The sequence below is a fragment of the Poromitra crassiceps genome (genome assembly GCF_964638095.1).
Source record: "Poromitra crassiceps genome assembly, chromosome: 5".
NCBI classification, from domain to species: domain Eukaryota; kingdom Metazoa; phylum Chordata; class Actinopteri; order Beryciformes; family Melamphaidae; genus Poromitra; species Poromitra crassiceps.
In genome coordinates this window covers 28,013,969-28,036,823 of record NC_139642.1, presented here as the reverse complement: position 1 = coordinate 28,036,823, position 22,855 = coordinate 28,013,969, and the positions used below count along the sequence as shown (strand labels likewise).

At 43.2% G+C, this 22,855-nt stretch overlaps 3 protein-coding genes across 3 annotated transcripts in view; all 3 read left to right on the top strand.

Moving 5' to 3' along the window:
* Nucleotides 1–7,600, top strand: part of oafa (OAF homolog a) — a 25,077-nt gene extending 17,477 nt beyond the window's left edge. The window contains exons 2-4 of the mRNA XM_083636387.1: nucleotides 2,766–2,900; nucleotides 4,233–4,413; nucleotides 5,547–7,600. Coding sequence (XP_083492513.1) covers nucleotides 2,766–2,900; nucleotides 4,233–4,413; nucleotides 5,547–5,821 — 591 coding nt within the window. The 3' untranslated portion in view covers nucleotides 5,822–7,600. The remainder of the gene's footprint in view (nucleotides 1–2,765; nucleotides 2,901–4,232; nucleotides 4,414–5,546) is intronic.
* A 717-nt stretch (nucleotides 7,601–8,317) lies between these two features.
* Nucleotides 8,318–10,695, top strand: tlcd5a (TLC domain containing 5a). The gene is made up of 3 exons (XM_083637588.1): nucleotides 8,318–8,375; nucleotides 9,327–9,529; nucleotides 10,084–10,695. The coding sequence occupies exons 2-3, from the start codon at nucleotides 9,334–9,336 to the stop codon at nucleotides 10,617–10,619; spliced, it is 732 nt and encodes a 243-aa protein (XP_083493714.1). The 5' UTR covers nucleotides 8,318–8,375; nucleotides 9,327–9,333; the 3' UTR covers nucleotides 10,620–10,695.
* Nucleotides 10,696–15,660: 4,965 nt separating this feature from the next.
* Nucleotides 15,661–22,855, top strand: part of arhgef12a (Rho guanine nucleotide exchange factor (GEF) 12a) — a 66,971-nt gene continuing 59,776 nt past the window's right edge. Inside the window, exon 1 of the mRNA XM_083637866.1 lies at nucleotides 15,661–16,774. Coding sequence (XP_083493992.1) covers nucleotides 16,743–16,774 — 32 coding nt within the window. The 5' untranslated portion in view covers nucleotides 15,661–16,742. The remainder of the gene's footprint in view (nucleotides 16,775–22,855) is intronic.

Sequence of the window (22,855 nt, the reverse complement as noted above, 5' to 3'; positions counted from 1 at the left end):
TGAAGTTATACCAGGAAATGTTGGTGCAACAGGTCTTGGTGGGCCTTCCCTTGCCCTCCTGGCCTACATCCAAGAGCAGACCAGAGGACTTAGAGAATCATTCACCAGGACGCATACATCCATGACATACACACACACACACACACACACACACACACACACACACACACACACACACACACACACACACACACACACACACACACACACACACACACACACACACACACACACACACAAGTGTAGGAGGAGATGGTGGTGTCTACAGTATAGTATATTGAGTAGGTTCCAGAGAAGCAGAGCTGGTGGAGCTCCCCTGTAATTACACAGAGAGCCTTGGGGCAATCCATGTGGCTGACAGGAATGCCCTCCCCCTTCTTTTTCGTTCTCTGCCCCCTCACACACATACATACATGCGCCATACACACACACACACACACACACACACACACACACACACACACACACACACACACACACACACAGTGTCCCAGGCTAGCGCCATGTGTCTGCAGTCTGGGAGGTCCTGAAGTCATGGCCTCGGTGTCTCCCTGTTCTTGAGGGGGAACGACACTCTTATTTGCTCGTCTCTATTGCTGTCGTCCTCCCTCCCTCTCCCCTGCGTCTCATGTGGTCTGTTCCTCTCCCCTGCGTCTCCTGTGGTCTGTCCCTCCCTGTCCTGTGGTGTGTCCCTCTCCCCTGTGCCTCTTGTGGTCTGTCCCTCTCCCCTGTGCCTCTTGTGGTCTGTCCCTCTCCTGTGGTCTGTCCCTCTCCCCTGCATCTCTTGTGGTCTGTCCCTCTCCCCTGCGTCTCTTGTGGTCTGTCCCTCTCCTGTGGTCTGTCCCTCTCCCCTGTGTCTCCCGTGGTCTGTCCTTCTCCCCTGCATCTATTGTGGTCTGTCGCTCTCCTGTGGTCTGCCCCTGTCTCCTGTGGTCTGTCCCTCTCTCCTGCGTCTCCTGTGGTATGTCCCTCTCCCCTGCGTCTCCTGTGGTCTGTCACCTGCTCTTGACACACTCTTTAATCCTTTGGACTTTGTTCTCTGTCAGAACCTGGAGTGCCGGCCGGCCCGTGTTGTTGTTATCAGAGTATAAGAAGATCAGTCGCCGAGGTGGAATCTCACCGAGGCTAATATCACATCAAGCCCATAAACCAATATTTGCTCATTCATTTGCTTTCCAGTGGTCAAATAGTATTGCATGATTGTCTTGTGTAATACCCTTGCTTGTTCTGTGCGCCTGCCAGTAGTTCTTTGCACAGACAGACAAAAGCAGTTCTCAGAATGAGAAGCCAGGTCATGCTCAAGTACTCTGTCAACAACAGGAGAGCAGAGACACCTCTGAGGCAGGTTAACAACAGGAGAGCATAGACACCTCTGAGGCAGGTTAACAACAGGAGAGCATAGACACCTCTGAGGCAGGTTAACAACAGGAGAGCATAGACACCTCTGAGGCAGGTTGCGTTGCTTTCTTGCCCGTGTGGTACCGTCCTGCATACAGGAAGTGGGCCAGTGCGTACAGTCCTGCATACAGGAAGTGGGTCCAAAGAGCTTAAAGCGCAAATTATGCTCGAGCGAAATCGACGGCGCTGACTGCGCCGAGGGGGTCGCCGCAGCTGGGCGTCCTGTCGGCGCAGCTCGGCGTAGGGGGGCGTGCAGCTCCTCGAAAATGTCACTCTGCGCCGTCTAGCGCCGTCAACTTCTTGTTGTGAGGAATGAGGAAATGCCATTTCCTCATTTAACGTGCTTGTCCCTCATCTAGCAAAGCCTTCTGCAGGCTCACCGGGACAATAAAATGTCCCCCCACCGACATGATTGCAAGTTCTTGGTAAACGACACGATAGCGTTTTGGACGTGTTTTGAACGAGTTACGTTCGAGTATGCACAGTCTCGCTGTCGCCGCTCGGCGGCGGCGGCAAGGCTCCAAGTCGTGGCTGCGCAAAACCATGCCGGGCGCTTATCTCTCTGGCCTGTTCATCTGAGTCCTCCCCACACTGCTCCTGCCCACCACGCCGAGTGAGAGCCGCTACTCCTCTGCAGCCTGTCTGCCTGGGACGGGTGTGTGAAAAGCGGAGGAGGGGTGTTTGGGACTGCGTGAGTCGTGAGGGTGACGCGGGGGGGTGGGGGGGGGTGGGGGGCTGGGGGCGGTTGGCAGATGAATAGGAAGACATGTCTGTTACTCTGCTCTCCCCACTGCTGGAGCTTCCCATCATGCTTTGCATGCCCTCTCACAGAACACTTTATGGCCTTGGGGCTGGCGCCAGATCTCTCACACGCTTGCCAACTGCTACACGTTTTTTTTGCGTTAATTTTTCTACTTCCACGGTTCCACATCAAACAGTGTGAAATCGTTCTGACTTTAAGGGCATGCGAGAAACACTGATATTATGTGAAGAGAACGTCCCAAAGCCCTCATTTGACAGCACAAATAAGCAGGGCTGGATTGGAGCAGCACGGCGCAGGCCTACACACAATTAAAATGATCAACAAACTGTCAGATGAAGCACTATTGGTGCAGGCAGCATAAACCTCTCTTGGCCTTTAGCGGACAGTTATTTAAACATCTGTAAACTCCACATATTAGATTACTGTGAGCGTCTGGAGAAGTACTACGTTAAGTACACACACGGAAAGAATATTTGTCCTAATCGCTTTTGAGCTTGTACAAATAAACAGTAAGTTAATATAATCCTGTCTTATGCACTACTTTAAATGCCCTCTTGGAATCAACTGTTTATCCATTCAGCCATTGCTGTGTCGTGCGTTGCAGGATGTGAAGATCTTCCGAGCTCTGATCCTGGGAGAGCTGGAGAGAGGGCAGAACCAGTACCAGGCCCTGTGCTTCGTCTCCCGCCTCGGCCACAATGAGATCATTCCAAGTGAGTCCATGGCCCGACTCAGACAGGTAAGCAACACTAATGGGATGTCTTATATTATGCATACAGTATACTGGGTTTGTAATTTGATGTACTGACCCAGTGGTAATTAAAAGAAGAAGAAAAAAGATTCTGAGTGCTAGAAACTAGCAAAGATAACGCCAGATAAAGCCACACCATCCACTGTGATTTTGTGACATCACAAAGTAACACTCATTTAATTTGCCCGCTTACAGCGCCGCCACGCCAACTGAATGTGGAAGAGCAAACCTTGTTGTCTGTAGCAGAGCTGTGTAGAAAGGAAACATTTACAGAAAACTATCAACTGCACCAAAGATGGATCTATCCCAACAGGTCCTCTTATCGTCTTATCCCATCCTATCTTATCTGATCTGATCAAAACCAGCACATGGTTAATAGGGGGAGAGACAGAACACATATAGAGAATATCCACAAAGGCTGGATTTGATTTTTTTTTTGGCAACAGAATTCATAACCTTGTTTTAAAGACCCATGCGAAATGTTTTATAAAGTTAAAAATAGTATGATATGGGACCTTTAGTTATCAATGGGACAGGAGTGTTGATGTTAGCATGCTTGTTTGGAGCGCACTGCCCTGTGTTTCTGCACAACCAAGATGATAGGTGATGGAGGGTATATTAAAGGAGAATACAGCCTGGACCTTATTTCCAGCTTTAAATATGATTTTTCTGTCACCCTGACAACTTCCGTTTGATTAGCATCAGCAGTTTTGAACTGTGACCTGAAAACGGGGCATGTGAAATGCTTGTATTTATGTCTTGTAAATAGCTTATTTTCCGACACACAGCGGCTCATATGCTTATTATATCATAGAGAGAAAGTCTGCTCAGAAAAACACAGGACCCGTTTTTGGCCTACTTTGACGAGGTTAAAAATGACAAATGACTCGCCCAGATAATTCTTCATGGCCCCCTTGCGTGCACAACATCTTCTATAAGCACATAAGCACTTTACGTGCCTGGAAGCCCGTTTCTATAGACATGTATGTTAGCTGTCAGTGCCCCTGACCAAGGCAATGGCAAAAAGGGGCAGCTGCCCACTGCCCCTAGTTCTAGGAAGGTTCCTAGTAGAGGATGGGTCAAATGCAGAGGATGAATTTCCCCATGGGGATAAATAAAGGATAACTTAACTTAACATGTATGTATGTATGTATGACTCTTTTTTTCTTCTTCTTCTTTTCTTTCTTTTACTGTCTGAGCTTGTTGATGTTTGTGTTCTATGAAAAAAACTGAAACTGAAATATTTGGGGGGGGGGGGGGGGGAACACAGGACATGTGAGCAGATGAGTGTGAACACTGATCATCTCATTGTCTGCTCAGAAAAATCCTCAGGCCATCCGCCTGGCTGAGGAGCGCAGAGGCGTGGAGCAGCTGAGCATGAGCGCGGCGGTCAACCTGAGTCGAGCCGGGCAGCTCAGCTCCCACATCCACAACATGTGCAGCGAGGCGCGCGAGGCCATCTACACCAGGGAGGCCGACGTCAAATACTGGCTGGACAAAGGTCAGGGGTCAACGCGCTGTAGCGCTCTCCACCACTGTCCCTAACGTTACGTATGCTGGCAAACAATTTCACTGCTTTGCCTGGTTTGATGATCTCTCTCTCTAGACCTTTTCCACTGGCACTTTTGGCCGCACCAAGCCATGCCATGCCATGCCATGCCATGCCGCACTGATTTCAGATTCCATTCAATTTAAATTAAAAAAACGTATGCCATGCTCGAGATAGACCTTCTCTGGAGTGGGGCCACGCTGGGCTGTCGCAAGGCCTACCTCTCTCTCTCTCTCTTTCTCTCTCTCTCTCTCTTTCTCTCTCTCTCCATTGCTGTTTCTCACCCCTCCCCCACTGTCTTTTCTCTTATTATCTGTTACCCCTCTTTATCTCTGTAACACTCTGTATTTTCCCTGTGTGTATCTCCTCAACAGCTCTTTCCACTTTAGTTTAGAGATGTGGCTTCAACTTTTATCTCCGCCACTTTTGCTGATAAGATTAGACTCTATTACTGTAGTCTTTAGGCTATCCGCCTGGTATTCCCCCCCCTCCCCCCTCTTGTCTCTTTAACATGCACATGCTTTCCAAATGTTCCGCTTTTTTACTTAAAAATACACTTTCCCTCTTTGAAACAAATGTAGACTGCTGGTGCATTTGAGCCTATTCCCCTAAAGAGTCTGTCACATGTTTGCACTATGGCCACATTTCCCTAAATTGAGAACGCAAAAAAAGAAGAAGATATTATTTCCCATTAAGCAGTTGTTTGTGTGGGGGCTAGTATATATACATAGCAATGAAGTCCAAATGATCCAGGGCGAGGAAAATCTGCATGACGGCAGTATTGTACAATGACAACACTGTTATCGAGGACACAATGTTGATGGTCATGGTTCACCAAGCACTCTGCACTATTATCTTTGGGGGAATCGCGGTAAGCATCTCCTTTGCATAACAAAGTCCCCCTTTTTACTGCACAGTCTCCCCCACTTTGTTTGCCCTCTCTCCACTTCAATGCACTATTTAATTGAGTGAAATCAGAACGAGAATCCTTTTCAGTAGGATTTGCGACCCTCTCTAGACATTGCTTACCTTGTGTTGGTTGTTTCGCTGGTGTTTACTCTCCCTTCTCCTTGCCTCGGTTCCAGGAGTGGACGGCTCCATATTTGAGATCCTGCCCCAGACATCCGAGGTGGCCAGCTTTCAGGCCTGCCGCTCCACTAAGGACCTCTGGCAGCCCTGCCTCTGCGTCTACAGCCTGCGTCTGGAGTGGTACCCTTGCCTGCTAAAGTACTGCCGCAGCCGGGACACCACGGGCAAAGGCACCCCGTACAAGTGCGGCATAAAGAGCTGCAGCAAGGGCTACCAATTCTCATACTACGTTCCCCAAAGACAGCTCTGTCTATGGGACGAGGAGACCTAGCATTTTGTTTCCGGATTGTAAACAAAAACAATCGGAGAGGAATCTATTTTGCTCGGGCTCTCCACCCTCCTATTCAGAGTGAACACGGTGATACCAGATCTCAGTTTATAAGATGTAAAAGTGAAGCTGTCTCAGGTGGGGAGCGGTGAGATCCCAGACGCTGAATAGAAAAACAATTCAGGTTCTAAATGAGACCAAAACCTTTTATGGAAGCAACGCTGCAGTACGTACAGTCTAAAGAGGTCCCACTGACTTTAAAACTCACAGGAAAATTATTAACGTCGTTTCACTTTTGAAGCTGTCACTTTTGTGCCTTTTTAGGGAGAGAATATTGGGGCAGAAAGATGTCAAAAACAACAACAACCTCTCATAGAAACTTGATGCACAAAGCTGGACAGTGCATTTTCTTCTACTTTTCTGGCCAGTTAAGAGACCAACAGCGGAACAGCAAAGTTATGCTTCTCATCAAAGGAGCCAAACAGAATCCCCATCCTGGTGAAGGAAAATTTGGATGGCGGATCCATCTGTCCGATCGATCGATCTGTCATTGTAAAAATATGGAGTGGTGAGATACTGCTTTAGCCAACTGAAGTCCTGTTTGTAACAGTGCAAGTTGGCTCCACAACTTAGGAAAATCTCTCTCTGATGCTGGCTTTATTTATTTTGGTTGCAAAGTGAAATTATGGAGGACTATTTTTGTACTTTTTTTTTTTTTGGTTGAAAATAACCTCATGCGATTTTCTTTTCTTTTCTTCCGTCTTGGCATGGCACAAGCTCTTAAATCATGCACCCACACCACCTCCTGTCCTCGTTTAACAAGAAGTTTGCTTATGTAAGAAAACATTTTGGATTTGGACATAGTGTGAAGTCCTGTCTATATGTCATGCTACTTTGTTGTCAGGTTTTCGTGGTTGTAAGGAGGGTGTGGGTTACTAAACAGATGTATTATCTTCTTTGAGTGGGACAATTTTAGCTCCACCTCACCCTCCCACCGCCATGCCCATAGCTTACATTCTCGTGCTCTTTTTATAAGTGTCAAGTAAACCAAAGTCATCATTCTCAAAGGAAATATTGTCAAAAGAATGGTGTAATGTTTCAGTTTCTAAAAACGGGCTCTACAGTAGTTTTTGTCATGTTGGAATACTTAACAATGCAGGATTTTTCTTTTTCTTTTCATACACTATACTGCCACCTTCTGGTTATTAAACAATATTTCAGCTTCTTGTATTTCCCGCTAACAGTCATAGGCCTAATAACCCTGTGCCATAATTCTGGTTTCTGGTGTCTGTTCAATTCAACAAGTAAATGTTTATCATTCATCAAACATCATGCATCACAAATTCCTGATCTGCTATGTTGTGTAATTCAAGGAGCACTTCTTGAACCTGTGGGACCAAATTTCATTTGTCTGTCTTGGTTTGAGTATGTTTTTTTTTTCCAACCACAGTTGTTTTGTCTTGCCTCCCTCTTCATTTCACTCTTTACTGCCATATCAATGTTCATTGTGTTGTGTGTGTTGGTCTGTCCTTCTAACTGAAGAACCAAATGAAACATTTCGATTTGTGGCCTTTTCTGGTGATCAAGTGCCTTAACATTTCCACTGATATCTTTGCTATGTAATTCTAGAGTAAATTGTTAAACATATTTTTCTATGAAAGAGTTTTGGATATGTTGTAAAAAGAAAAGATTTTTTTTTGCCCTAATGAGAAAATGAAGCAATTAGCTTATATACCATTCAAGAGTTGTGTTTTATGTGAATTGTTTCAATAAAGTCTTTCTTTGCACTGCATTAATAATAATAATAATAGATGTTCATCCCATGGGGAAATTATATTTTCACTAACCTAGTCAGGGAGGTCAGAGGTCAGCCCCTGTAGAGCTGGTAGGAATTCAACGTCTTGCTTAAAGACACTTCAACGGGGCAGATGCTTTCCGAACACCAGGGTCGTCCAGGTGAAGCAGCACTGTCTCTCTAACCACTAGACCTCTGCAGCCACCAGCTATAGACTGCTGAAGCAGTGTACTACTACTAGTATCAGGCCTACCTGCTACTTCCATTTTGTTCCCCTGCTGGAGGCTGCTTTGCCTCCCCTTCTCAGAAATGTCATGTGTAATGCCCAACATTGACCACAAGGTGTCGCTGCTTTTCAAAAAAGACGATCCAACCTTCCATCACAACGGAAGAGATCCTGGAGGATGCCAAGGAAACAGCCAGGCAGGCTTTTTGTTCAAACACTGAACACTAGGCTGCATCACATATACACTAGCTACACTAACGATAGTTCAGTACATTATTACCATCCTCGTCAGTAAATGTTATACCTGCATCTACACCGAGTAGGCTAAATGGTAAAGGTCAGGAGGAATTAATCAGGGATGCTGAGGTTGTTGTCACCACCGGGGAGCGCAGATAAAGGACAACTAACATTAGCCAGCAAACCTGACAGTTCCCACAGAAACACCATGCCTTTACAGGACACAAACGATTCGGGATGGAAGCGAACAGGAGCTTCGAGGCGCCGTTATTTTAAATAGTCACATGCTCAGCATCAAGGTAATGGGCTCTTGGTGCATTTGTGAACGTGCTGTGCAAGTATTGGAATGTTTTGTTAGCCTGTTTTAGCTTGCAACTACTGTCGTTAGCTAGCTAACCATACCAATCCTGCTAACTGGGTAGGTAACGTTAGCCTGAGTGAGAAGAGCATCCTCCTACATGCCCAACTCACTCAGCCAACGTGATCTATTAATACCGGTATCAACTGGTGTAGACTACACACACACACACACACACACACGCACACACACATACATATACACACAAAGTGTGGGTGTGTGCGTGTGTACACACACGCATTAATTAAATGACTAATTATTATGAATTTATACATTCTTAATCCTGACATCCATGTTAAGTGTTGGCTAACTAGCAGACAACGGCACATGACAGTTTTTTAATACAATGCAAATCACTGTAACTTTGCTTTGAGAAGTGCTATAGAAATAGATTATTATCATATTGTTCTTATTAGATCACTGTTTGAGGAGGTTTCCATGGAATATGCAGTGTCTGTTATGAGGACTGTCTGTAGCCCAAAACACAATAACCTCTGATCTAGTTTTGAAACTCGTTGAAGTTGGTAAGCATTACATTTCATTTCTTGTTGCCAGTGAGGGTGTAGGCCTGTCCATCTCTATGGTCTCATCTCCTAGTTACAAAACGTCACAAGAGCAGAAGAGACGTCCCCCTCACCCCACAGCCAACTGTAGTGCTATTATAGTTCAGGCAAAGGCTACTTGTTGTTCGCATACAAAGGATTTCACAGTGAAAGTCTTTGGGTGGTATTTTTTCTTCTTGCTGTAGTCTGGAACCGATATTATTTTATTTTTCTCTTTGTCTTTTAATGCTAGTCAGAGTTGACGTACTGACTGATGACAGTTGTTGACAGGAGAGAGGGAAACTGTAAGTTGGCTCTATCAATAGTTTCTTTGTTTGTTTTGTCTTTAGCTACAGGATGCCATTGCTTGTGGTTTCTGCGCTGCTGTGCCTGTCTGGTTGGGTCTGTCTCTACGTTATTCTTTGTAACCTCAATGGGTCCCGGGGTTACGAATGGAACTGTCGTCTGGTCACCCTGTTACATGGCATCCTAGTGGTGTGTATCACAGCATACATAGGCTATGTGGATGGACCCTGGCCTTTCACACATCCAGGTAGGTTGCTGACCATTGTGGATCTAATAGTCTATTAAAATATAATCGTGTTTACTTGTACTAGATAAATATAATCAAAATTGTTAACCTGCAAGCCCAATTGCTCCAATAGATATCAGAAAGATACGTACATGATTAAAATATAGGCTTTTCAGCAGTATGGCATATTGTCCTACTTCAGTCAAATGTTAGCTCCATCACATTGCTTAGCATGCTATTGAAAATGCAAATTGTAAATGCAAAAAGAAACAAGACAAGAAAATGCAAATTTGAAAGAACTGTTCATGAGCAGGTTGATAACCTGATAACAGTCACTGTTGTAGTTGCTATTCAAAGTTTTGGAACAAGTCACAAAGTGGAATAGGATTCAACCCTTGAGCAGATCGTCGCACCCATTCAAATAAATATAAAGTTACGTTCTGCACAAAGTTCCTAATCAGAAAGTGCTGTTTCCTTAACATAGTGTTTCGTCACGCCGATTGCTAACTCTTTGCACTATGTATTTTCAAAAACATAGTAACAAGAATCATATGTTTTCTATTCATTGTTTCCAGGCACTAAGAACACCCCTCTGCAGACAAGTACCTTGGTGCTGAGTCTGGGCTACTTTATTTTCGATATGGGCTGGTGCGTGTACTTCCGCACAGAGGGGCCCGTTATGCTGGCCCACCACACCGTAAGCATCCTGGGAATCCTGGTGACCCTGTTGCTGGGGGAGTCTGGCATCGAGGCGTGCGCCGTGCTCTTTGGCAGTGAAATCACCAACCCCCTCCTTCAGGCACGCTGGTTCCTCAGACAGACGGGACACTACGCCACAGCGCTGGGGGACGCCGTGGACCTCCTGTTCGTGCTGCTGTTTGTGTTGATGCGGGTCTTCGTGGGAGGCACAATGCTGTACTGTGAGCTGATCTCCCCCAGACCCAGGTTCTTTATCAAGTGTGGCGGGGTGGCCATGTACGCTCTGTCCTGGGTGTTCATGGTGGACATCGGTCGATTTGCCCTCAAGAAGAGCAGAAGCTACAGACAGAGGAGAGGCCAGCACAGCGAGGAGAGAGTAGCCGCCAACGGGCACGAAGGGAAGATGGACTGACGGGGCACATTTCTTTTTCTACTCTGTATTGCTTTTCTGAAGGAAACCAGTGCACACTGTGGACTCACGAGCACGAAGGGAATCAACGTTTTGTATGTTGTATGTTGAGATAAAAAAGAAATATGGAGGTGTCAGAGCCATAGTATTCTTATGATTGAGGAATATTCTGTGACATCTGTACGGTCTAAACACTTGTGCGTTTGGAAAAACATACTTTTTTTATGAGGACACACACTACAGAAGAAGCTGTGTTGTAATAGCATAGTCTAAACTACAGTTAGCTACAAGAAAAGAAGACAAAAAGACATGAGTTGTTGCTTTCAAAACCTAATTGCAGTGAACTGTAGCCCAGTCAGATGTTCTGGTCCTGATCCAAAGGGAAGCTCACTATTAAGAAATGGAGAGTTTCGATGCCCTCAGTCATTGCGATTTTTTCTTAGTCACATTAAAAAGTTTGGTGTGTCATGTCACTAGGGTTGCCAACTTCTTGAAATGGAAATAAGGAGCGGGGGGGGGGGGGGGGGGGTGTTGCTAACTAATGGCTTTGGCTTCAACCATTTAGGCTACCCATTAATACAAGCAAACACACAAACCTGGTTTTGATCCATTTTTGTGTTTTTTTGCACGCAACGCTATGGATAAAGTTCAACATTTTAAGAAAAACGATAAACAGTAGTGCAAATGACACTTTGAGATAGCCTAATTTATCTTCACATTGGCATGTAGCCTACTCATTCAAGAAATTTCTTTCAACAGTGCAAACAGCAATTTTACATAGCTATTCTTTTGAATAGACAGACCTGCAAGAGTTTACATCATTAGTGCAAAACATTTTAGATTTCAGATGAAATCTTCTGAATAAAAGGACAAGTATTGAAAAGTATGGATTAGACTGAGGATATCTCTGATTACTGTAACAAGTCTTACACCTGCAATAGCTTACTGTTGTAAGCAGGGTTTGTACAGCTTTTAAGAGTTATTCAAGCACTTTCAAGGTACCTAAACCAGGCTCTCGAAGCCTTTATTATCACATCTAAATATATTGACAATGTGAAAAAACAATGGCATTGTGATGCCTGGTGAGTGAGGAACTTTTTTTGAGTGCTCCCTGTGTCCTGCGCACTGTCCGCTGCTGTAACATGACACCGGATCGGTCTCACCGGCTACTTAGGGGGAGAGGCAGCGGTGCCATTGCCAGCGGACAAGACTCCTCTGTGGAGTTTACTCGCTCAAATAGCTTTGTACTCCACGTTTGTACTACAGTGTCTCTTGAATACGGGACAAAGCGCGTCCCGTATCAGTTCAATACGGAACACGTCTTTTTGTTTACAAATACAGGACGATTCCGTATTTTAAGGGATGGTTGGCAACCCTACATGTCACAGTGCTTGAAGCGGTCGTGCCGGACATTTTAACCGAGTGAAGTTGTGCAAGGTATACTCAGGGATATGATGCTATACCAGAAACTTGTGGCAAATTCTAGCAGGTTGCATATGTTTGATCACTTACACACACACACACACACGCATATATATATACATATATATATACATAACATGGATACATCAGTGTCATGGATGTCAGGATTATGAATGTATACATTCATAATAATTAGTAATAATTAATCAATTAATAATAATTAATTAAGCTCTCACATGAGCTGTTATATATACAGCTATATATATATATATATATATTATATATATATATATATTATATAATATATATATATATATATATATAATCTCACCTGCCAATTTCTGACATCCTGTCCCAGAGTCTGCCCTATGGACCACTCCTGTGATTTCTTTGTATTCCCCTAATGTAAGGGATGAAGAGAGGGGAGATCTGATGTGATTTGTCATCACAAAGACCTACTTCAGTAACTGATATTTCCAATGCATTGGAGATTAATGGAAAGTGTAAATGTAAACTTTCAAAGGTTTAGTGAAAGTGGTATCAGAAGTAACCTGTATTGTATTTTGATCTCATTATTGTGGAAAAGCTGTGCACCTAATGAAGCCATTTTACTTTGCCTTCAGCTCTAAAATCAGTCAAACATTTGGAAATATTTGATTGCATAACACATGATTGAAATGTCAGTCGGCCAAAATGAAGTGAACAGAAGCGTAAAGACTTTTTTATCTTCTGGCATGGTCATGGTTCAGTTATCTCCTAGAAGCAAGGTCAGTCTTTAGTGAGGTAATCATTTTGAGTTATCACCTGGCCCCTCCATCCTTTTGATGGTCGTTTCAGAATGCCTTGTTTATAAAAGTATTGTCAACCAGGAAGACACTTCCTCTGCCAATAAGCAAATGCATCATGGGATGAAGGCAGATGATCTCTCAGAATAATGATGTGTGTACTGAGTATATTGCTGCCCAGCCTTCTTGGCTGTGATTAGATTGGTTCCCTGCCAGGAAAGTTATCAAACACCAATGTGGAACTATCAGCATTCTTCGTTGTGCTGTCGGTGTTTCCTTTATTTTGGCTATTTCTTGTATATTATTTTGCCGCACATGAATTTCCACAGTAATATGCTAAAGATTCCTGTACTTTCATTGTTTACATGTCTATATGTTTGAAATTCAATGTGATGCTCGCATACGAGGTTCATTTGGTGCCTATATGAAGAATCCTGTGAGCATCATTATCTATGAAAGTGAAAATCTAACTGTGTGTGCCTTAGTGATCTGAATGTACTTTCCTTAATTGTTTTTAGTTTGTTTTTGTGTTATTTTTTGTCTTGTGCTGTACCGTGAAACCCCCAACACAGGTGTAATAAAGAACCCTTTTCAGCTTTTTTGTTTTATGATTTGATTAATGATTATACACTTTATTATCCCTGAATGAAGTGAAATAAAAGTCGTAGTGGCTTGTTTATGCTTCTGCATTCATTTACCTCCGCCAAGGTTTGTGCTATTATTGCTTGTTCGTGTGTCAGATCTGGATCTGCTCCAAAAATGGGCTGTCCCTTGGCCCATGTTCAGGTTGTGCCTTGGCCCATGCTCACGCTACACCCTTCCACCAAGTTTCATGAAATTCAGGCCAGTTGTTTTTCTGTAATCCTGCTAACAGACAAACCACACCAAAAACAGTACCTCCTTGGCGGAGGTAATAACAAAACCCCCAACTCGAATATTAGATATCAAGAAGCATTTGCATTAAATGCCACTGTTACACAGATACATCATTGGGCTGAGGCCTGTTGTTACCTAAACTATCCACATGATGGTGTCATATCAGTTTTTTATGAGCGATGATCAGTGAGGAAAGGAGGAGACAGTCATTTTGCAATGCTAAAAGACTGATACATAAGAAAAAGCCTTTTACAGCTTTCTCATTTGAAAATAGTGTCACAAAATCTATCTTAATTCATTGAAAATGACTGCAGTGATTATTATTGAATGGTTTCAAGGCTGCAGTGACTTCAGCCTGCCTGTGCAATTTGTATACCTTTTGGTAATGACTCTTTTTGCACCGATATTTAGCATGAATGCAAAGTGCAAGACAAATATGCTTTCGATTTTGGGGGCATACACATTTTCTGACCTAATATATAGGGTCGCCTGCCAGAAAAACATCAACAATGACATGGGTTTGCAATTCACAACACAAATAATTAAGTAAAAGGTCATCATATACCCTCTAACGTTACTCTCTTCTTTCTTGCTAAAACATAAGGGTAGAGGCTTTTCACTAAAAGAAAGCAAATACGCGTAGGGAACTTTGCAAGTACTTTATAGCCAAAATGGCAAAATAACACTTGCTAAAGTTCTAACAATATTCGTACAAACACAGCTGGTACGTATGTTCTCTGTATATGAACTCTGCTGTGTGTGTGTGTGTGTGTGTGTGTGTGTGTGTGTGTGTGTGTGAGAGAGAGAGAGAGAGAAAGAGAGAGAGTGAGTGAGTGAGTGTATGTGTGCGTGCACATGTGAAAGACAGAAATAGGAAGATAATTTGTGGTGTGTGCAATTTATCTTCACACTTAGTAGGATTTGGCAGAATTATGGCGATTCTGCAAAAAAATGTAATTTATGATATAAAGGATAGTTACAGGTGCTTCAATTGTTGAACTCACAAAGACCCATACATAATAAACATTATATTATATGGCAATAATTGGCCTTATATAGATAATGCTGTTTGCTCAGGGCCTGTAATGTGTCTGAGTGTAACACTTCAAACTTTAATACGTGTCAGTCATTAAACAAGGTATTGGCTGGTACAGTGACAATAAAGATATTCAATTCAATTCAATTCAATTGTAGATAGGGGAGAAAGTCAGTAGGAGTTATGAGTCTTGGCAATGTTGTGGTTCTGATTGTGGTACCTGAGTGCAAACTCACTGATGAATATTTATGATTTATCATATCAAGTTGTGTGTGTGTGTGTGTGTGTGTGTGTGTGTGTGTGTGTGTGTGTGTGTGTGTGTGTGTGTGTGTGTGTGTGTGTGTGTGTGTGTGTGTGTGTGTGTGCCCCCCACAAGTAGGCAGCCTACTGTAGGCTACTATAAACACAATTGAATATCATTTAGGGTGCTGCAACACATCAGTGGGTTTCCAAATTCCACCTTTTTCTGTGAAGATTGACATTTTCAGTAAATTGTTGATGCTGGTGTGGTCGTCGTTGTCATTATTTTTTATTATTTACGGGTTGTTGCAGCAATATTTTCCCAGTAGGAACAGGGGGGAAAAACTTATGTAAAAACATAATGAGTTTTCCCATCTCCCGGCGGAAGTGGTTAGTGAATCGCTGTTGGACTCCTCACTCGCAGCTAGCTGGCTAGGGCGTTGCTAGCGGCAGAAAGTGGGATTTTGGGTACCTTTCCGCAAATTATATTCTTGTACAAATAATGTCTTGCGTCGGGGAAAAATAGCGCTCGGTGTTAGTTAACGGTTTTCAGCGCTCCGGGCGGCTATTTTTTGGTTGTTGTCTACGAAAGAGCGTTTGTTGCTTTCTGTCCCGTTAGCTAGCCACATAGCTAGCCTGCTCTGCATCCACGGGAATTCTGCCGAGAAACGACTGAATTGTGGAAACATGGAGTCAAGGAACGCTGCGCTGAGCTAACCCGCTTCACTGGATTTACTTTCCCCAAGGAGACTTTCTGAAGGACATAACAAGGAGACAATCCACATGCCAGTCAACATCCATGCGGTGTTATATATATATTTTCGCTCGTTGCCCAGCTCATTGTTGTGAACGGGACTTTGCTTAGTTTGCACTCGAAACAAGAGCACACGAAGCAAAGTTTTTTGCTGAAAGCTCATCTGTTTTGTTAGCTGGTAGCTGGCGAGATACACAACGCCAGCCAGCTTTCCGTGAGAAAGGAGTTGCTAAAAAAAAAAAACGATTTTTTTTATCGGACATTTAACCAACAGTGTTTTGTATCCTAACGTTTTATACTGCTTTAACATTCAGCTCTAGTTGTTTTGCTAATTTGTAACACGGGTTGTTTCGGCTCATTGTCGGCATTGGGCGATTCTCATGGTCACGGGAGTCTCGTCCCCACAGCCACAGACAGGCATTTCTGGGAGCAGGGAATAATACCAATTTGGACTGGAGGAATTTGCAACATTTTCAAAGATCATTTAGGCACCAAGGCCATTCAACCAAGCAGGAGTGCTGTGGCAAAGGGACTGTATCACAGGGCCGAAGTGGCTTTTTCCTTTACGTATTGGAGTACACATTTGATATCAACAAAGTGGGATGTGAATTGTTGGCACCAAAGGGTTTGCACAAGGAGTTCATGCATGCACAACTACTGTCAACTGGAGCAATATTTTTTCTTGTTGATATCAGCTGACTATAAAGCTAAGAAGGCTGAGGCCCTGATTCAGTTTTAAGGGTCTGCACTGTAGATGCCTTGTTAACTATTCAATTTGCTGTTTGACAGATAGTGTGCAGCTAGTATTTTTTTTTTTTACTATCCCAGTGTTTTGGACGTGCTTAACAAGAACCCGCCAGCATCAACGTTACATTATTTTCTTCGCATCGTCCTCAAAATCGCTGCCTACTAAAGACGAATGCCAGAGAAGGACGCTCGGGGAAATCGTCTCGTCACATTGTGGAAAATGTTAATCGGATATAATTTGCTGCAAATCTAGATCCGGAAGCCCAATGAGTGACACACAGTCCAGTTTCACTGACAGGTAACAGTACAGTATATCAACCCTTCTATTCTATTAATACATAGCCTGCTGTCCACCCCCCCCCCCCCCCCCCCCTCGCTCTCTCTTTCTTTCTCTCTCTCTCTCTCTCACACACACACACACACACACACCTCAATATAGGTTTTAAGTTAATCGATTAAGTTGTGATGATATTGGCCTAAAAGACAGCCCACAGCCTTTTGGAATTATGCATATTTTTAGTTGTTCTTCTAAAGTAACGTTACTCCTTTGTGGTGATATTCCTGGTGATAACTGTCATACAATGTAATTACTGAGGACCATCAGATCTGAATGGAAACTCTGCTGATCTCCTCAGCTTGGGTAATGTAGTTCTCTGCAGACAGTAAAGTACTACTTGTCCAAGTGGCAGGAAGGCCTGTCACTTGACTGTTTGTGTTCCAGGGAACAGGCATCTATGATCTTTGTACACCTTGTTTCAACATCACTATTAGCCCTAAGCCTTTAAAACCAACCGTATCCCACCTACACAAATTAAAACAATCTCTGGATTATTTGACCCACAACCTGAAACTCTGTCAAGTAATCACCTTATCTATCTATCTACTCATCAACTTAGACATGATACTGGACAGTAGTGTTTTTTAGTGTTTAAATAACTGTCCATGGACTGAGGAACACTACACTGTAGAAAGCAATGTATCCGCTTTCATAATGTATTGTGTTACAATGCAAGTTGAAAGAGAGGAGGAACACACAGACAGCAGTATTGGAGAGAGGTGCTGCTGACCACGGTGGGAAGACGATGTGAAAAAAGGAAGTCGCACACTTGTAGCCACGGTGCAAAAATATACATATTTTTGCATCGTGGCTACAAGTGTGCAACTTCCTTTTCACACAGCTACAAATGTAAGTTGTCAATAGTCTCTTCAGACTGCACCAATACAGTCGGGATGCATTCCTGTACATTTATTGTACCTGGAGATGGAAGAGGCTGTTATCGTGATTCTGATGTGTTCTGGCAGTGTAACAGAGAAGTGGAGCTGTGATGTTATTGTCAAGCCTTCCCACCTGAAGCCCACATACCTGCAAGGAGGACGGGCCAAAGCAGTGGAATGCCGACACTAGATTCAGAGCAAAACTAAGCTTATTGCACAGGGATGGAATATGTCCTCATGTCCAGGCAGGGCATGAATTGGAGCCTAAAGCTGAAACTTAAATGACGAAGCCTAGGCTATCCCATTTTACACACCCTCCCCCATGCAATGATGGCAGTAGCTGACTATAGGCTATGTCACCGTCTATGTTTTTTGTAGCATTACCACCACAGCACTGCACAGGGTTGACTTGACTGTTGCAGCTACCGCAGTGGCTCTAGTCTGGAGGCTTTCATATCAGTCAAATGAACAAGTCACTCTTAAAGGATTCCAGCAAACTACTTGAGATGCATCTCACACTGCAGTTGATGATGCAAATAAATCACACAGCCACTCTTGCTGTAATGAAACACCCGATGCTAGGCTAGCTTGCTGTTGCTATATGAGAATGAAGTGTGTTTTAGGAACATCATGTGAAAGGTCATTTTCTCATTTGCTGCTACATGCGATGGCCCGTGCTGCAGTTTGTTATTTGGCAACTACTAAAGTCCAACATCTGTCAACTTGAAAACAATGCTACATAAATTAGTGTTGTCGTTAGCCTATTTCTTTTCCTGTTGATCAGAGAGGAGTACAAGCACTAAGACACCCATAGAATGAGTTTGTTCGACTCTTTTTCTTTTACTAGCTATATATTAAAGATGCCATTGTTAGTGTTCCAGTAGAACCTCATGCAGTCTGTTATAATAATGCAATAATAATAAAAAAAGGGGGGGGGGGGGTAAAACAGTGCAACAGTCTGTAGTAGGCCATGCAAGCATCTAGCTCTTAAGTTTGAACTCAGCAGCAGTTGCAGCAAAATGAGAGCCAGACTGATCTGGATTGTTGTTTAGATTTTAGACTACATCAATTTATGGGGTTGCTTTCCAAAGTGGGAAATGTTGATATCTGTCTGTCTGTCTGTCTATCTATCTATCTATCTATCTATCTATCTATTAGGGGTGTGCCGATTACCGTAATCGTTTTTTAGATGCATCGCGATGAGTCACGTGACGATTAAAATCGATTCACAATGTCCGATTATTGATTTGCAAAAAATTGCATTTTTTTTTTTTTTTTTTGCCTTACTTGCAAAAAATACGGTATTTCGCCCGGAAAGCAGTTCCTTAACTGTAAAACGAGACCAAAACCGAAGTACTGGAAACTGGAATCACTGAAGAAAGCATGCAGGGTGGCTGTAACATGTGATGCGTGGACTTCAGTCGCAACTGAAGATAATGGAGGTACATTTGTTTGTTTACTTTAATTAATGGATACTGACAAATATACCTTGCTTAAAAAAAATCCTGTTTGGTGAAAAAGATGCATCGAAAATCGTGATTAATCGTAATAATCGTTTAGTAATCGAATCGTAGCACCCTTAATCGTAATCGAATCGAATCGAATCGTGAGGTGCCTAAGGTGGCACACCCCTACTATCTGTCTGTCTGTCTGTCTGTCCCTAAGTCTATCTCTCTGTTTCCCTCTACTTGTGTATCCCCCCCCCCTTCCCCCCGGTGGTGTGTAGTGCATTTTTGTTTTTGCTCAGGCATGACTATGGCCGTGCTATGCACCTAACATCTATGGGGCTGGACTGCCAGCCGGTGGGTCAGTTTAGTGTGCTGTTAGCTCTTTGTCATAGAGTTCTGCTGATCTCCACGTTTTTCCCACCCCCCTGAGGCCCTCCCGGGAAGTGGTGCTGGTGACATCACTGATGGTAAACAATAGCTTTTGGTGGGAGCAGACTCGCTGTCCACTGTACGTTCCCCTCAGGTCCACCCGTGTGGGTCAGGTATTCTCACGCAGACTGGTTGCAGGATGCCTCCATTTGTTAGCTTGTTGGGGGGAAAGTGTTCCTTTTGTGTTTGTGTGTTTACAAATTGGTAGCCTGCTGTAATAATGATAACATGGCAGTGGAGTTGATGATCTTTACTGTAATGGATTTTTTAACAAGAGAAGAAAAACAAATATATATATATATATTAGGCCTGCACGATATGAGGAAAATCTGCGATAACATTGTTCAATATCGCGATGACGATATGACTTGCGATAAATAAACAGATATTAAAGTATGCATATTGGCTATACAGTTCCTATGTCTTTCTGCTTTAATAATGCTAACATAGACCCCAAACGTAGCCTATGCCCACTACACTGAATAAAGAAAAGAAAAACACTGACTCTAGCTGAAACTACACCCAGCGTGTTTGGGCTTTGGCAGAGGGGCGGAGCGCACTGTTGCAAGGGAAAGGTGTACGCTGGATTTACAACACAAGACAAAATGATCAGATGCTGAGTGGGAATGCATAATGCATGTAAATAAAACCACTTTTGTTATTCATTGCGTTTCAGGCAGTCTTTTGCGATGTGTTTATTGCGCATGTTCATATTGCGATGACGATGAAAATATGATTAATTGTGCAGCCCTAATATATATATATATATATATATATAAAATGCAGTATGCATTCTACTCTATCAAGTCAGTAGTGATGCAGAGGAAGCTGTGTCCGTCAGCTGTTCTGAACTGTGCATTGAAGTGAGCATCACCAGAAGTCATACAGAGCTCTCATCAGAGGTGCAAGGAGGACTCAGGCTTGACATGCATGGTTGCTTTCATTTCCCACAAGTTAAAAGACAAAATATAGGCCTTTCAATTAAGACATTTTCTATGTACCGGTAGTTAGTAGCATGTTTAAGTCATTCTGGATCCTGAAATGAATTGAACAATCATAGAAGAGTTCAGCATGTTGGATCAAAGCCAAGGCTATATCTGTCACATCTATGATGTCACATCTATGATGTCACCATGTCAGGGTAAAAATCAACAATGGCATCATTTAATCGCATGCGGGGATCGTCATGCTAATTCTTTTTCCATAGCAGCTGGTTGTAGCAGTATAATATGTCCCCCCCATATATCAGCTTTTATAGTAGTATTATATGTCTAAGCGTTTCCATTGTACATGCAAAATTTTCATCCATCAAAGTCCTGGGTACAACTTTTTTCTCTACTTCAATATTTACATTCATCACCATGTAAACAAAAAACATGTGTTTTTAGGTAGCATGCATCAGACTCTGTGTTGCCAGATTGTTTCCAATAGACCTGCATTTGCTTGGGCAGTTTTGTGTGCATTTTGGTGGTTTTTGAGCAGTCTTTGTGCTGGAACCATCGCTGTATCTGGCAACCCGGCCCAAATGGAGAAATAACTATCCCTTTCCATTTCAGTCTTGGTAGCTCAAGGTTCAATCAAACCAACTAATGTTTAACTTCCAGAACCATTGTTTACATTGTTACTTTGGTGTGCATGCCACTCTGATGCTATAAGCAGGATAAGAGTAAAGACTAGCAAAACCAACTAACGTAACGTTACCAAGCGGCTAAATGCTAACACGCGCTAACTAGAGCTAACGTCTGCTGCAAGGATTACTATTGCTTCTCCCACAAGGTATTTTATCCTGGCACACATTACAGATGACGTGTTGTGTCTGTCTCATACACTTAATGACACCACCGATATGTTTCAGCATGGTTTCAGGCAGCTGTGTTTACATGCGACCAACTCCACCAAGAATGGCTCGCGTGTTTTGCGTTATCAATCGTTTTTTTGTCTTCGGCATATAAAAGCATAAATCAGAATTCTCCATCCTCATATTTAGGCTGAAAATCTGCAGATTCTGATCGCTGGCCTATCGATCGATCAGTGCACCCCTAGTTAATAAAGCACAGCAGTAGATAATGATGCTTCAGCACGAGGTGGTAAATGCGTTGCTTCTTTCCCCCGCGGTGTGCCAGACAGCAATGCGCACTGCACTCGGCTCTTATACTAGAATCACGATGTTACGATGGTGGGGGGGCTGAGACCATGGGCTGTGCCCGACATCGTCCATCCTTCCAACCCTCCATAAGCGAGAAACATGCTTCAACGTAGTCTCGAGTTTAGGAGGTCATCAGCGGCAGCTAGACCTACATACTCAAATGTCAGCTTGACGACGAGGGGGTCCCAGCGGAGTCTCCATCAAAATGAGTGAATTGTGTGATTTCACTGATTTCAGTGACTAGAAGTTAGTCCAAGGAGAGATTGAGAGAAAATAGTGCATCTTCTACTTGGTCAGCTTTCACTCTCTCCTGTTATCTCCTAGGGGTGGGGGGGAAAATCGATACACCATAGTATCGCGATATTTTGCCTGACGATATTGTATCGATATTTGGACGCCAAGTATCGATATTGCAAATATATATATATATTTTTTTTTATTTTTTTTTGCTGGCCATGCCAGGCCAGGCCAGGCCACCGGGCTGCTATAAACCTTAGTTCCAAGGCCAGCAGTAAACAAACGGTAGCATATTTTCATTTTGTTTTAACAGTAACAGTTTTGTCATAACAGTAATTTACAAATTCCCCAGTTACTGAATGGGCTGCACAAGATGTTTTGTGCAAGTGAAGTGAAGTTGCATTGTTCAAAAACTACCTACGTACAGTAGTCCACACACACATCCAGTTAAGGTGGACTGTAAGTAGACTGTAACAAACAGTTCAGTTTGTCAGGTGCATGCAACTATGACATGACTTTATGAAAGTTGTTGGTCTGTCTACTTGACAATGTTGCTGCAATAAAATGGTTGAAGTCAGGGTTAGTACAGACTGGAAAATTGTTCTTATATAAACCAGATGTTGACAAAGTTTTCCTTTGGGGACATAATTTGCAGTTGAAAAGTAAGAAATCCCAATATATCGAAATATCGCAATATTCAATATATCGCAATATCGGCGATATCGCAATACTATCGTATCGTGACTCAAGTATCGTTTTAGTATCGTATCGTGGCCATCTGGTGATTCCCACCCCTATTATCTACATTATATAGTATTGCGCTGTTCACGTCAGCTGCTTCAAGTCACATTTCTGGGGAACTGCACTCCGGCTGAGCCACAGCCCTACTTTGACCCCCGGCCAT

Coding starts and splice junctions, on each gene's coding strand:
- tlcd5a (XM_083637588.1), top strand. CDS start 9,334: ATGCCATTGCTTGTGGTTTCTGCGCTGCTGTGCCTGTCTGGTTGGGTC. Junction 9,530..10,083: donor CTGGCCTTTCACACATCCAG/GTAGGTTGCTGA, acceptor CATTGTTTCCAG/GCACTAAGAACACCCCTCTG.